The sequence below is a fragment of the Phyllostomus hastatus genome, unplaced genomic scaffold, assembly GCF_019186645.2.
Source record: "Phyllostomus hastatus isolate PE091 unplaced genomic scaffold, TTU_PhHast_1.1 phas_scaffold_585, whole genome shotgun sequence".
NCBI classification, from domain to species: domain Eukaryota; kingdom Metazoa; phylum Chordata; class Mammalia; order Chiroptera; family Phyllostomidae; genus Phyllostomus; species Phyllostomus hastatus.
The window spans coordinates 18470315-18484671 of NW_025334037.1; the positions used below are offsets into that span (position 1 = coordinate 18470315).

Below are 14357 nucleotides of genomic sequence, written 5' to 3' on the forward strand. Positions count from 1 at the left end.
CACTGAAGAAGTTCAGTGATGACTGATCCTATCCAAACTGATGTGAGACCTCTGTCCTGGGTTCCTACATCCTGTTTCACAAACTCGGGAATTACCTTGGTCCCTGTTCATTCTCAAACCCATTCTTCACTCTCTGATTTATTATGAGAACCTCTACTAAATCTGCATTTGCATAAGTTAACCAGTGCTCCTTCACAGAGCTAAAAACCAAAGTGCAGGCAGCTATAGAATGGTCAAAAGATAGTGTACCTATGTTTAAGTCCTACCTCTGTAATTTAGTTGCTGTGTGACCTTAGGAAAATCATATATCTTGTCTTTAAAACAAAGACTATGATAGTATCTCCCTCATAGGATTGTTGTGAGGATAAAATGAATTAACACAAAGCACTAAAAACAGAGCCAGTCACATAATAAGTACATACAATGTTTTGTTATTATTGTTCCTTAACTGATAAAAGTACCTTTATAGTTTTAATTTTTATTTGAAATAAGAACAGCCCTCTCTAATATTAATAAAGGTTTAAATTTTATCTGACTATATTATCTTGGAAAATCTGGTAACTAACTTTTTCAAAGATACTTTTAGGTGATAATATCATTGGTAATGATTATGATACATCATTTGAAAGTTTCTCATGCATATGGCTCTTCAAATTCACTACTTAATCATTTGAATTAATGGTGTAGCAGTTATAAGGCAAACAAGATGACATGTGTACTTACCACATGAGCTTGTATGCCTACCTGAGTTACTACCTTAGTTACTGCTGTAACTAAACAATGAACAATAATGAGCCAAATTTCATTCCTCTAATACCACTTAATTCTCTAATCCAGAGACTTATATTCACTTTTTCATCAGATGTGTACAAATCTCATACAATTTCACTAGAAACTGGTCTAAAGGCATCTTTTCCAATTCAAGAAATCTTTCAAATTTTCAATTCAAATCATTTTTTTAAAGATTTTATTTATTTATTTTTTTAGAGAGGGAAGGGAGGGAGATAGAGAGAGAGAGACAGAAACATCAATGTGCAGTTGCTGGGAGTCATGGCCTGCAACCCAGGCATGTACCCTGACTGGGAATCGAACTGCGACACTTTGGTTCGCAGCCCGAGCTCAATCCACTGGGCTACGCCAGCCAGGCAAATCAATTTTTATATAGCCTCTATGAGAATACTGTCCCCTACATACAAGCTTCCTTAACTTTCAGTTTAAAAGTGGTGGATCAAATAGGCTGCCAACACCTGCAAACATTAACAATTCTGGTACCTAAAAATATAGCAAAGATCAAGGGATTTCATAGGCATTCCTCTACATACACAGAGTTCTATCACATTAAAGTAATTTGTGATACACTCTATTCTGACACCCTTTGCTTGAGGCCAAACTTAAATTCAATTTAAATGCAGTTTCATTTGTTTGCATGACATAATTCTGATTTTCAAACACATTAGTCTATGGCCACAATAAAAACTATAGACTTTCAAATCACATAAGCACCTACAGCTTATGTGCCTTATTAGCCAGACAGGCTTTTATGGGATTGTTCATATATGTATCTTGTTGGCTGCCTGACAGGGAGATGAAGAGGTCAGTTATCAAGTTGGCCACTAACTGCATGACTGTCAGCAAATAGTTTAAACTTTTGGGAAACAGCAACAAAAAGTATATTGGTAACACCTGTCTGAGAAACCTAACAACATTTTTAAAAATACAAATAAATTTCCCTGACTGATGTAGCTCAGTGGATTGAGCGCAGGCTGCAAACCAAAGGGTCAACAGTTCAATTCCCAGTCAGGGTACATGCCTGGGTTGTGGGCTAGGTCCCCAGTGGGGGACGCACAGGAGGCAACCACACATTGATGTTTCTCTCCTTCTTTCTCCTTCCCTTCCCCTCTCTCTAAATATAAATACATAAAATCTTTTTAAAAAGGCTACCAGTATATAGTCGCAATAATGACTAGAATGTATTTCAACTTAGAAAAAAGAAAATGAATCAAGTTAAAAAAATAAGTTAGTGTTATTAATGTTAATATCAAAATACTACAACAGAATAAAAATTACTTTATTGAGATGATTAAGAAATAGCTAAGTTCATATTGTTTTTCTTTCTTTTTGCCTCTGTGAATTCATTAACATTATATACTCTCTTACACAATTTTAACTCTAAATGCAAAAAAATTTGACCACAGGAAAATAATGCCAAGATTCACTGCTTTCTAAATACATTGTACCTCATTTCAAACAAACTTACACTATGAAAATCAAAATCAGAGAAAAAAAGATAGCATGTACATAATTAACAAGTAGGTGTATGTGTGTATGTGTATAGATCACTTAAAAGCCTCAGGGTATTTAAAATAGGAATTACTTAAAAATAATATTTACATGCATCTTTTTAGAACTACATTAGTATAGCTGTTCATTTCCCCCTTTCCTCATTTCCTTATGGAGATCGATTTGTAAACCTTTTGAAATCAAATTAATTTCCTTTAAAACAAATAACGTATATAAGTAAACTTTAAAGAAAAAAAAAACAAAAATAAACTTTATAAGTGTCGCAGGTTCAATTCCCAGTCAGGGTACATGCCTGGGTTGCAGGCCATGACCCCCAGCAACCACACACTGATGTAAAAAAAAAAAAATAAAATAAAAATAAAAAAATAAATTTTATATATTCTTCATTTCTAATTTTGTAACTTACCTTCATTTTCTTTTATTAAATCCAAAATAAAGCAATGGGCTTATACAATAGACTTTTTAAAAACTTATAGCATCTTTAAAAATGTTTTACCTTTTCAGTCACAGATATAAATACACACTACTTAAAAAATTTGAAGTTACACATACTCTGTATGAGTGTACAGATATACATAATACATGTAATCACGAAGATTCTTTCCAGACAAGTCTTCAGTCTAAAAATATTCTACTGTGAAAAAAAATGTTGTAATTCAAAATCACATGAAAATTTTCAATGCTGAAATTTTGGGTTACTTTAATAAAGAAAACTAAATTTTACATCAAAGTAAAAAGTATTTGCACAGCAAAGGAAACCATCAACAAAAAGGAAAGACAATGCACTGAATAGGGGAACATATTTGCCAATACATCTAATAAGGGGTTAATATCCAAACTTTATGAAGAACTTACAAAACACCACCAAAAAACCAAATAACTCAATTAAAAAATCAGCAAAGGACCTGAATAGTCACTTCTCCTAAGTCCTTTATGTCCTTTATTGGACATAAAGATGGCCAATAGGCATATGAAAAGATACCCAATGGCACTAATCATCAGAGAAATGCAAATTGAGACAATGAGCTATCACCACACACCTGTCAGAATAGAATGGTTATCATCAATAAATCAATAAACAAATGTTGCCCTAGCTGGTGTAGCTCAGTGGATTGAGCTCAGGCTGCAAACCAAAGGGTCACCATTTCGATTCTCAGCCAGGATACATGCCTGGGTTGTGGGCTGGGTTCCCGTAGGGGGCACGTGAGAGACAACCACACATTGATATTTCTCTCCCTCTCTTTCTCTTTCCCTTCCCCTCTCTCTAAAAATAAATAAAATCTTTAAAAAAAAATAAAATAAAATAAACAAATGTTGACAAGCATGTGGAGAAAAGAGAACCCTTGTGCCCTGCTGGTGGGAATGCAGACTGGTACAGCCACTGTGGAAAGCAGTATGGAGTTACCTCAGAAAGTTAAAAATGAATCTGTCTTATGAACCAACAATTCCACTTCTCAGAGTTTATCTAAAGAAACCTGAAACACTAATTCGAAAGACTATGTGCTACATTCATTGCAGCATTACTTACAATAGCCAAGATCTGGAAGCAGCCCAAGTGTCCATCAGTAGAGTGGACAAAAAAAGCTATGGTACGTTTATACAATGGAATATTACTCCACCATAAAAAAGGAAGGAAATCTTACCCTTTGTGACAGCATGGATGGACACGGTCAGCATTATGCTAAGTGAAATAAGCCAGTCAGTAAAAGACAAGTACCATTTTATTTCACTCATATGTGGAATCTAATGAACAAAATGAATAAGCAAAAATAGAAACAGACTCATAGAAAGCTGTTGGTGGGGAGTGTAAAGGAGGGTGAAAGGGTGGAACAAAAAAAAAAAGAGAAAACTCCGGGACATGAACAACAGTGTGGTGACTGCCAGGGAAAGGGATAGAGGGAGGCAAAGAAGGGTATAGGAGGGATAAATGGTGATGGACATAGACTGACTTGGTGTGGTGAATGCACAGTACAGTGTACAGATGATGTGCTGTAGGGTTGGTTGTATACCTAAAACCTGTATGACTTTGTTAACCCAGTGTCACCCCAATAAATTCAATAAAAAGGAAAAAAAGAAAAAGAAATCTTTAAGTCTTTTCTTTAGAGGAAAGGGATATACAAATAAAATACCACCAGATAGTTGGGTGTTTCTAATTCATTCATTAAGCTGCATTAGCTATTCAGTTACACAACATGGTCACTTAACACAGTAATCACAGGAACACACCAAAAAGATTTTCATCAGTGACCAAATCACAAAGACAGTTACTTTGATGTTCTCTGGTATGTTTTTATCATGTTTTGATGCATTGTTTTTATTGGTAATAATCAATATGATCATTTGTTCAAGAAAAGATGTGGAATCTTTACAGATAGAGGAATCTCTTGATTCATAATTCTGTTAATTTAGAGACATATCACCACCTCTACACAAAAACAAGTTTACTGAATTCACAAAAGACAGAAACTTACTAGTAGTGAAGGGCTTGCCAACAGATTATTAACTTCTTCAAAAGTTTCTTAAAACTATTTTTTAAATTATTTCTTTCAGCACTTTGAATCTTACCAATTGCTCCCCAAGGTCCTGCCTTGACACAGTGACCAGCTTGCTTCCTGACTCACCCACAGAGCCAAATACTATAAAGAATAATGTGCTGATTCAAATAAAATACAATTAACTGAATTACTGAATATTACCTAGCACTTTGAATAGAGAAAAAGATCTGAATGATATAAAAATAATGTAAAACGAAGAGTGTAAGAATCTTCAGAAAAAAAAGATTATTTTTAACTTTAAGATCAATTATGGAAAAACATATAATATTCTGCCAGAGTGGGCATAATAAATGTACATCTCAGTATATAAGACATTGAACTGTCAGGAAAACGTATTGTAAGTATAACTCAAATATATTTTAGTAGGTTCTTAAAAGGCTGTAATTCATATTAACAAAATGCTCAAAAGTGACGAAAAACTACCATAAGCATACTGCATGTTTCCATGTTTTTTTTTAGGATTATAAATATCTGATGAAATTTTAAAGTGGAATAAATAAAACACATTTTATGTTGCTTTTGATCTTTAACTTGTAGCCTTATCTCCCAGGTCAGAGGGCACATTATTCAATTTCACTATATTTTGTGTAAAACCACTGTAGCGTTGAAGATGACTTTCAGTACAAATGTCATGGTACTTAAAGCTAAACTGGAATCTAGTTTTTCAGCTTTTTAATTAAAATCATAGCTTAAAACAGTCTGACAATATTATCTTTATTCTTTCCAGTTGAACACTGACAGAATTTTTACTCTTTTATTCAATCAAGCTTAGCAATCTTTCTAAGGCTCTTTTATTTTCTAACACACCAAAATAATTTCAAAAAACATATTTACTTTGTTTTTTTTATTAAATGTCTGAAGGATAATCTCTCATTTCTTGCTCCTCATGTATATAATATATAAGACTTACTCAAAAACTAATTTTACTTGCTTTACAGTATGCTCCAAAAAAGGATGATTAAAATAGGGTAAACCCAGCCAAGAAGCCCTCTGAAGGTTTAAGTGGATATGGGAGAATCTTGCTTACTCAAAAATACAAAAATAAATCCTTCTGAATCAAATAGGGCTAAAAAGAGAATATCAAAGTAAATATTGCCTAAAATGTTATTCTCTAAAAATGTAAATATTAACTTTTAATATACTATAGAAAAGGAATACACAAATAAACACTTGTTGAATGATAAAGGGTGGGTACCATACCCCAAGTGCTGTACTGAAATGCTACTTTGTATTATTTTAATTTTTCAGGCTATAATTAATAACTCCACATTTGCATAAATAGCTAGAAAAGATATCATTAAGAGGTTTTGCTGTTTTATTTCTTTGTTGTTTTATTTTAATATAAGACCTCTACCAATAACATGGAAATTGTGTTAAATTAATTTTGTAACATGTAAACATTATATAATCTGGAAATAAATTTGTAAAATAAATTAATTTAAGCTACATTTGAAACTGTAACTTAGTCTGGGGGTGGGTATATATTTTGTAATATCCTTACCATTTCACTCACTTTCTTCTGTAAAGAATATTTAGAAACCTTGGAAAAAAAAAACAAGAAAATCTCATTAATACTCTTTATTTAGTTACAAACTGCCCCTGCTAATAAAACTGTATGCTATAAAATGTGGAATTTATCTTCCATGCACTATTTATTTCTAGTGACTTTTTTCTTTTCTTTTTTGTTCTTAAGGATTTTGTTTATTTATTTTTAGAGAGAGGGGAAGGGAAGGAGAAGGAGAGAAACATCAATGTGCAGCTGCCTCTCATGTGCCCCCTACTGGGGACCTGGCCTACAACCTAAGCATGTGCCCTGACTGGGAATCAAACCAGACATCCTTTGGTTCAGAGGCCCACTCTCAATCCACTGAGCTACACCAGCCAGGGCTCTAGTAACATTTTTTCAAAATATTATTCACCATAACTTTCTTTCTTATAACAAAAACAACACATTCATTTATTTATTCAGTACATATTTATGGAGTACCTACTATATGCTAGCCACTTTCCTAGGATCCTAGATTACAGCAGTGAACAAAACAAAGTTCCTCCCCTTAGCTTTATGTCCAGAGGGGATAGTGATAGACGACAATAAAATACAAGTTAAAAATACAGAAATTAACTAACAAGAAGAAAAATAAAGCAAGAAGGACTACAAAAGCAGTCTAGATGAGTCTGATATTTATTATCGGCTCATCATTGAAGGAAATGTGATGAAAACAAATTAAGGATAGGGAAAAAGCATAGGGGATTCAAGTTGTTTTAAACAAATCATCTCACAACCCAGAGATAGCAATCATTAATATTTTGGTTCTAATAGGTATTTTTCTATGCATTTATACTTTAAAAGAGAGCCAGTGGGGAGAGGAATAGTAATATATGTATATGCTGTACCCTACTCACCTAATATATAACAAACCCCTTTCTATGACAAATTAACCTACAACATAACTTTTTAATGGCTACATAGTATTCCACTATTTATACCATTGTCTACCAAATCACTGTCATTTTTTTACATTTACCCAGTTTTATGAAACTATTCCAAAATAAATATACTTGTACCATGAACTCTGTAGTTATTCATTTTAGCAGGATAAATTCCAAGAATACCCAAGATTTGTTCATTTTTATACACTTTTAACAATTTTACATAGTCCTCCAGGGTAGTTAACCAAGTTAAACCCCAACCAGCCATGTATGAGTGCACATCTTCAGAAATCCTGCTTGTATTTATTAAATTTTAGACAAAAAAACACAATAATCACTTCATGTTTCCCATAAAACAAAATTTTTAGCACACTGCTTTGAACAAGTTGATAATTTTATTTCATTTTGGTGAAATGGATTATGTGTGATTGATTTAACAAATATTGAATGCTTACTGTAAACACTGATAGAGACATTGGGGGTACAATATTGGGCCAAAAATATCTGTCCAGCTTAAATTCTGGGGAAGGTAGATATAAGCAATATAAATAAAATATATTGTCTATTAAATATTGATAAGTGCTAAAGAAAAATAAAAGGAATTACATAGGTGGCTGAGAAAATCCTTTCTGAGAGGGCAACTTCTGAGTAAAGGCTTAAGAAAAGTAAGAGCATTCCAGCAAGTGCAAAGACCATAAGGTGGGGGAAATGTCTGGTGTGTTCAAAGAACAGCAAGGAAGCCAATTTGGCTGTAAAAGAGTAAGCAATGGGAGGAAAAGCAAAAGATGAGTTCAAAGAGTAGGAGAGGGAGAAGTAGGAGAGCCATACCATTGTAGGTCTTTGTAATGCGTGATACAGATTTAGGTTTGTATCCTGAGTAAGAAAGGAAGGCACTAAAGAGTTCTAAGCCTGATTTACTTTTTTAAAGGATCACATTTTTATCTTAATGCTAAAGGAAGACAGAAGTGGAAGCAGGGAAACCACCATAAACTACTGAAATAATCCCCATGAAAGAGGATGAAAGAGAACTAGGATGTTAGCAATAGGTACAGTGAGAGTGGTCAGATTCTGGATATAGTATGAGAATGAAGTGAAAAAATCTGCAACAGAAAAAAAAGGGAGTTGTAATTAATGAAGAAAGACAAATAAGTTAGTTTTCAGGAGAGAGAGATTTTAGGAACTTAGTCTTGAGCATGTCATGTTTGAAATGTCTTCTACACATCCAATATCAGTCAATCCAGTCTGGCTTTGGAGCTAACTTTGGAAGTCCTCTGCAGGAAGATCCCATTTTAAAAACATCAGACTGGATAAGATCAGAATAATTTTTTAAGGCATACAAAGAAAAGTAAAAGGGTAGAGGTCATCTAGAAAAAAATTTTTAAAAAGAAAAAATTCAGAAGATGTTCACTCTAATCCTGACTTTATTGTCAGTTACCACGATGGTTAATTTTATGTGTGCCAACTTGACTGGGCCAAAATCTTATTTATATTTCTATCTCTTTAAAAATATAGATATTTTATTTATTTCTTTATTTAGGGGGAGGGGAGGGGAGGGGAGGGGAGGGGGGAGGGGGAGGGGAGGGGAGGGGAGGGGAGGGGGAAGGAAATGGAGAAAAAAACACCTAGCCCACAACCCAGGCATGTGCCTTGACTGGAACTTGAATCAGCAGCCTTTTGGTTTGCAGGCCAGCTCTCAATCCACTGAGCCACACTGGCTAGGGCATAATTTCTATAAATCATAAGAAAAAAAGTTTACCTTCTGGGATCATTTTAAACTGCATATCTGAGGTATGATAAAAATCACTAAACTAAATAACTACATAAACTTTAAATAGGAAACTTAAACCTCTATTTCTTGTTCCACCCACTTTAAGGCATATTTCTGTACATTGGATTCAACTTCATCTTACCATACCTTGACTTGTTCATCAACAAGGCTAGTAACATTTAAGTTTTGTTCTGTAGCCACAATTAAGTCTTCCATGATTTATTTTTAGGTTAACTATAAAAAACGCAAGCCAACTGTGTTTAGATTATTTCAATCAATATAAATATTGTTTAATGCAGAACCCAACAAGATGCTAATACTGTATTTCCTTCTCTATGGATCCAACATACTACATAAAGGAGGGTTTTACTAAGATAAGGACCTAAATGCCTTCTCTCTTCTCATACTCCACCAACTGCTCAAAACCATCTGAAATTTTAGTTTGCTTTATGCCTTAATTATACAGCCATCTATTTTCCCTGGAGTTTTTAATCACTTTCCACTTCTTGTTCTTGCTGTTGAAACAAGATACGAGGATTCTTTATCAATAATATCTTCCAGCTTCTTATTCATCCAATCTGAGGCATAAAATCCATTTCCTTAATTTTATTGAAAACATTCATCTTGGAACTCATTGACATTTTGTTGTACTTGATTTTTATTCACTTTATTACATCAAAGTAACAAAGTAATCCAAAATAAAAGCTGCCTAACATCTCAAATGAGGAGTATCTAAACAACGTTAAGAAAACCAGATAACAATCTAGAAAAATACAGACTTAGATCCACATTTCATACTCTGTTACAAAAATAAACTTCAAATCATCAAAGATGTAATATAAAAGTTTAGTGCACAGGAAGTAATAAAAGAAAACATGGGCAAATCCCTTAATTACTCTGGAGTAGTGAAAGCCTTTCTAACCATGACAAACTCTAAAAGCAATTAAAAAAATAAATAATTTGTAGCAAAAATTGAACAAAAATCCAAAAGAAACAAAATCAAAACACAAATGACAAACTGAAGAAACTATCTGAAGCTCAGGATACAGACAGCTAGGACTTATTTCTGAGAAATATAAAGAATTCATGGGAGTGCCCTGACCAGTGTGCTCAGTGGACTGGGCATCACCCCACAAACCAAAAGGTCACTGGTTTGACTGCAAGTCAGGGCACAGGCCTGGGCTGTGGGTTCAGTTTCTGGTCAGGATGTGTGCAAGACGCCATCAACTGATGTTTCTCTTTCACATTGCTATTTCTCTCCCTCCCTCTCTCTTTCCTCTTCCCTCTCTCAAGAATCAATTTAAAAAAAAGAAAGAAAACAAATTTGAAAAAAAGAATTAACGGTAGTGACAGTGAGACTAGGAGGTCTCAGCTCTTACACACACACACACACACACACACACACACACTCTTTAACAACTACCTATAAATGAAACTATAGCTCTGAAAGAGCTCTGGAGTGTAATTAAGAAGCTACAGCAACCCAGTAGAGCACAAAAAACAAGAATGGCCAAATAAAAAGCATAGGAAACACTGAGTATGGTGGCTCAGTTGTTTGGACTTTGTTCCACAAAGTGAAAAGTCGCTAGTTCAATTCCTGGTCTGGGCACGTGCCTGGGTTGCAGGTTTGGTCCCCAGTTGGGGCTTATACAAGAAGCAACTGGTGGATGTTTCTCTCTCACATCAATGTTTCTCTCCCTCTCTTTCTCCCTCCCTCCCCTTCTCTCTAAAACTAAATAAAATCTTAAAAGAAAAGCATTTTACCCATGTCATTCCATTTTATAGGCTCAGGCAGTTCAGCTCCAAAAGGGATGACCTCAGCCACAACTCCCCCCAGTAGGGGAAAAAGAGAGCAGAAAGACACCAATAGCTTTTGCCACTGAGGACCCTACCAGAACTCACCACTACCTAGGACATCAGCAGACTTCCATGTCAAGGAAAAGGACTACACTGGCCCCGGGTGACAGAGATGCCTGGAGCTCATGCCACTATTCCCCTCCCTGGAGCCAGAGGCACCACTGCTTTCTACACTAAGCCAGAGCTGATGGACCCAGAACCACATCTGATGCTGAAACACATCCCACCCAGCCAGCACCCTCATACCCACCAGTAGATGAAGGTCTAGACCAACCAGAGCTACTCAGAAAACTCTGGAAGAGATCTGATTCTTCAAATGCACAAGCACCAACACAAGGCTACAAGGAACATGAAAAAAATCAAGAAAACATGACACCAAAAAGCAACATTTTTAATTTCCAGTTACTGCCCCACCAAAAAAAAGGAGATCTGTGAACTACCAGGCAAAGAATTCAAAATAACTTTTAAAGGAGCAGCAAACTACAAGAGAACACAGATAGAAAACTCAAAGAAATCAGGAAAACAATACATGAATAAAATGAGTTCAATAAAGAATTGGAAATCAGAGACAAACACTAAAAGAAATTATTGAGAGTTGAAAAATATAATAAGTGAAATTGAAAGGCAATAAAGAACTACAAAGGCACACTCTATCAGATAGAAGAAATAAACAATGAATTCAAACACAAATCATTTGAAATTATCCAGTCAGAGAAGACAAAAGAATGAAAGAAGGTTAAGAAAACTTATGAGATTCATGGAGATCACAAAGAGAAATCAAGAGAAAAGAGCAAAAGCTAACTAAAAGAACTAATGACTAAAATCTTCCCAAAGCTTTTAGTCATTGGGAGGAAAATGTACACCCAGATTCATGAGGTTCAGAGAACCCCAAACAGTGAATCAAAACAAGACTCCACTGAGATGCATTAAAATTAAATTGTTACAACTCAAGGACAGAGAATTCTGACAACAGTCAGAGAAAGCAACTTGTCACATTTAAGGGAACCCCCATAAGATTATCAGAGGATTTCTCAGCAGAAACTTTGCAGGCCAGGAAAAAATGGGATGATATATTCAAAGTACTTCAAGAAAAAACTGCCAACCAAGAATACTACATCCAGCAAAGCTACCATTTAAACCGTGAAGCAGTGATAGGCTTTCCCAGACAAACAAGAACTGAGGGAGTCAGTCACCACCTGACTTGCTTATAAAAAATACTTAAGAAAGTTCTTAAAATTGAAATGAAAACATGCCAAACAACAATTCAAAAGCATATGAAAGCATAATTCTCATTGGTAAAGATAAAATACAGAAAAATATAAATATAACAGTAGTACATCAACTACTTTAACCCTAATATAAAAGTTAAATGACAAAAATTTGTTAATGAATACACAATATAAAAAGAAGCAAACTGACTGGAAGAAGACAAAGTGGTGGGCAGTAAAGTGTACCATTTTGTATGCAACTGAGGTTAAGTTAGTAACAATTTAAAACAAGACAGCTGTAATTACAAGATGCTTTATGCAAAAGATAACCATAAAGATAAAAACCTATAACAGATATTCAAAAGGTAAAGAGAAAAAAATCAGAAAATCATTACAAAAAAACATCAAATAACAAAAGGTGGGAAGAGATGTATAAAACTGCAAAACAAACAGAAGATAATGAATAAAATGAAAAGAATAATTCCACACATCCGTAATTACTTTAAATGTATTAAACTCTTCAATCAAAAGACAAATAGTGGTCAAATGGATTTAAAAAAAAAATCAAGAGCCAGTGACATACTATCTACAAGAGACTCACTTCATGTTTAAGAACATACATAGGTTGAAAGTAAAAGCATGAAAAAGATATGTCAAATAATAACCAAAAGAAAGTTGGGGCAGCTATACTTAAATTAGACAAAATAGATGTTTTTTTAATCCTTGCTCGCTGACATTTTTTTCATTGCCTTTAAACAGAGGGAGAGAGGAGGAGAGAGGGGGGAGAGAGAATATGAAAGAGAAACATCGATATGATGAAAGAAACATCAATTGGTTGCCTTCTTGTACACAGCCCAACCAGGTATCAAACATGCAACCTGGGTATGTGACCTGACTGGGAATCAAAACTGTGACTTCTTGGTAATAGGACAATGCTCCAACTGAGCCACGTCAGCCAGGGCATCAGACAAAATAGACTAAATCAAAAACTGTCTTTAGAGACAAAGGTCATTACATAAAGCTGAAGAGTCAATTCAACAGGAACATATTATAATACTTATAAGTATATATGCACCCAACATTAGAGTGACTAAAAATACAGGATCCAGGAAAAGTAACACCTGCTTGAGTGTGGTTGGTGGGGTAATAATATGATGTAATAATTTATAGTTTTAATTTGAACATTTCATCTAAAATGTCATATGGTGTGCATAAGTGTGATATTGTTATGTTACAAAATTACATGCTTATGGTTTTGTAATAAAAGATTTTGTAATAAAAAGGGGGTGTTATTTGTGTTGGACCCTGTATAAAGCAAATAGAAACAGATCATAAGAGAGATGTTGATAGTATACAGCAATAATATAATACTTCAATACCTCACTTTCCAAAATGGACAGCATATCTGTCCATTTTCTGTCCAGGCAGAAAATCAATAAACATCTGACTTGAACATCACTGTAAATCAAATGGACCCAACAGACATATACAGAACTTTCCACGCAACAGCAAAACAACATGCATTCTTCTCAAGAGCACATGTAACATTCCCCAGGATAAGTCAAATGTTAGAACTCAAAAATAGTCTTAACAAATTTATGAAGACTAAATCATTCCAAGTATCTTTTCTGACCATAGTAGAATAAAACTAGCAACTAGTAACAATAAGACAAGAAAGTCAATAACAGTAAGAAAGCAGTAACAAAATTCACAAATACACAGAAAGTAAATTAATACTCTTGAATAATAATTATGTCAAAAGGGGGGGATTTAAAAAGTATCTTTGCCCTGGCTGGCATAGCTCAGTGGATTGAGTGCGGGCTGCGAACCAAAGTGTCACAGGTTCGATTCCCAGTCAGGGTACATGCCTGGGTTGCAGGCCATGATCCCCAGCAACCGCACATTGATGTTTCTCTCTCTCTCTATCTCCCTCCCTTCCCTCTCTAAAAATAAATAAATAAAATCTAAAAAAAAACCCTACATATCTTTAAAAAAGAAAGAAGTATCTTTAGACAAATGATTCTATATACAAACAAAAAAATAACCAAAAAGGAAATTTTTAAAAAAGAAATAATTGAGTTCACAATAGCAATAAAAAGAACATATTTAAAAATAAATTTAACCAATGTGGTAAAAGAATTGTACACAGAATATTATGAAACACTGATGAAGGAAATTTGAAAAGACAGATAATCCTGTGTTCACGGATACAAGAATTAATATTGCTAAAATATCCGT

At 34.3% G+C, this 14357-nt stretch overlaps 1 protein-coding gene across 1 annotated transcript in view; it reads right to left on the minus strand.

Moving 5' to 3' along the window:
• Positions 1-14357, minus strand: part of CCDC73 (coiled-coil domain containing 73) — a 78175-nt gene that overhangs the window by 41436 nt on the left and 22382 nt on the right. The window contains exon 6 of the mRNA XM_045825542.1: positions 6358-6396. Within this exon, the coding sequence (XP_045681498.1) occupies positions 6358-6396 (39 nt within the window). The remainder of the gene's footprint in view (positions 1-6357; positions 6397-14357) is intronic.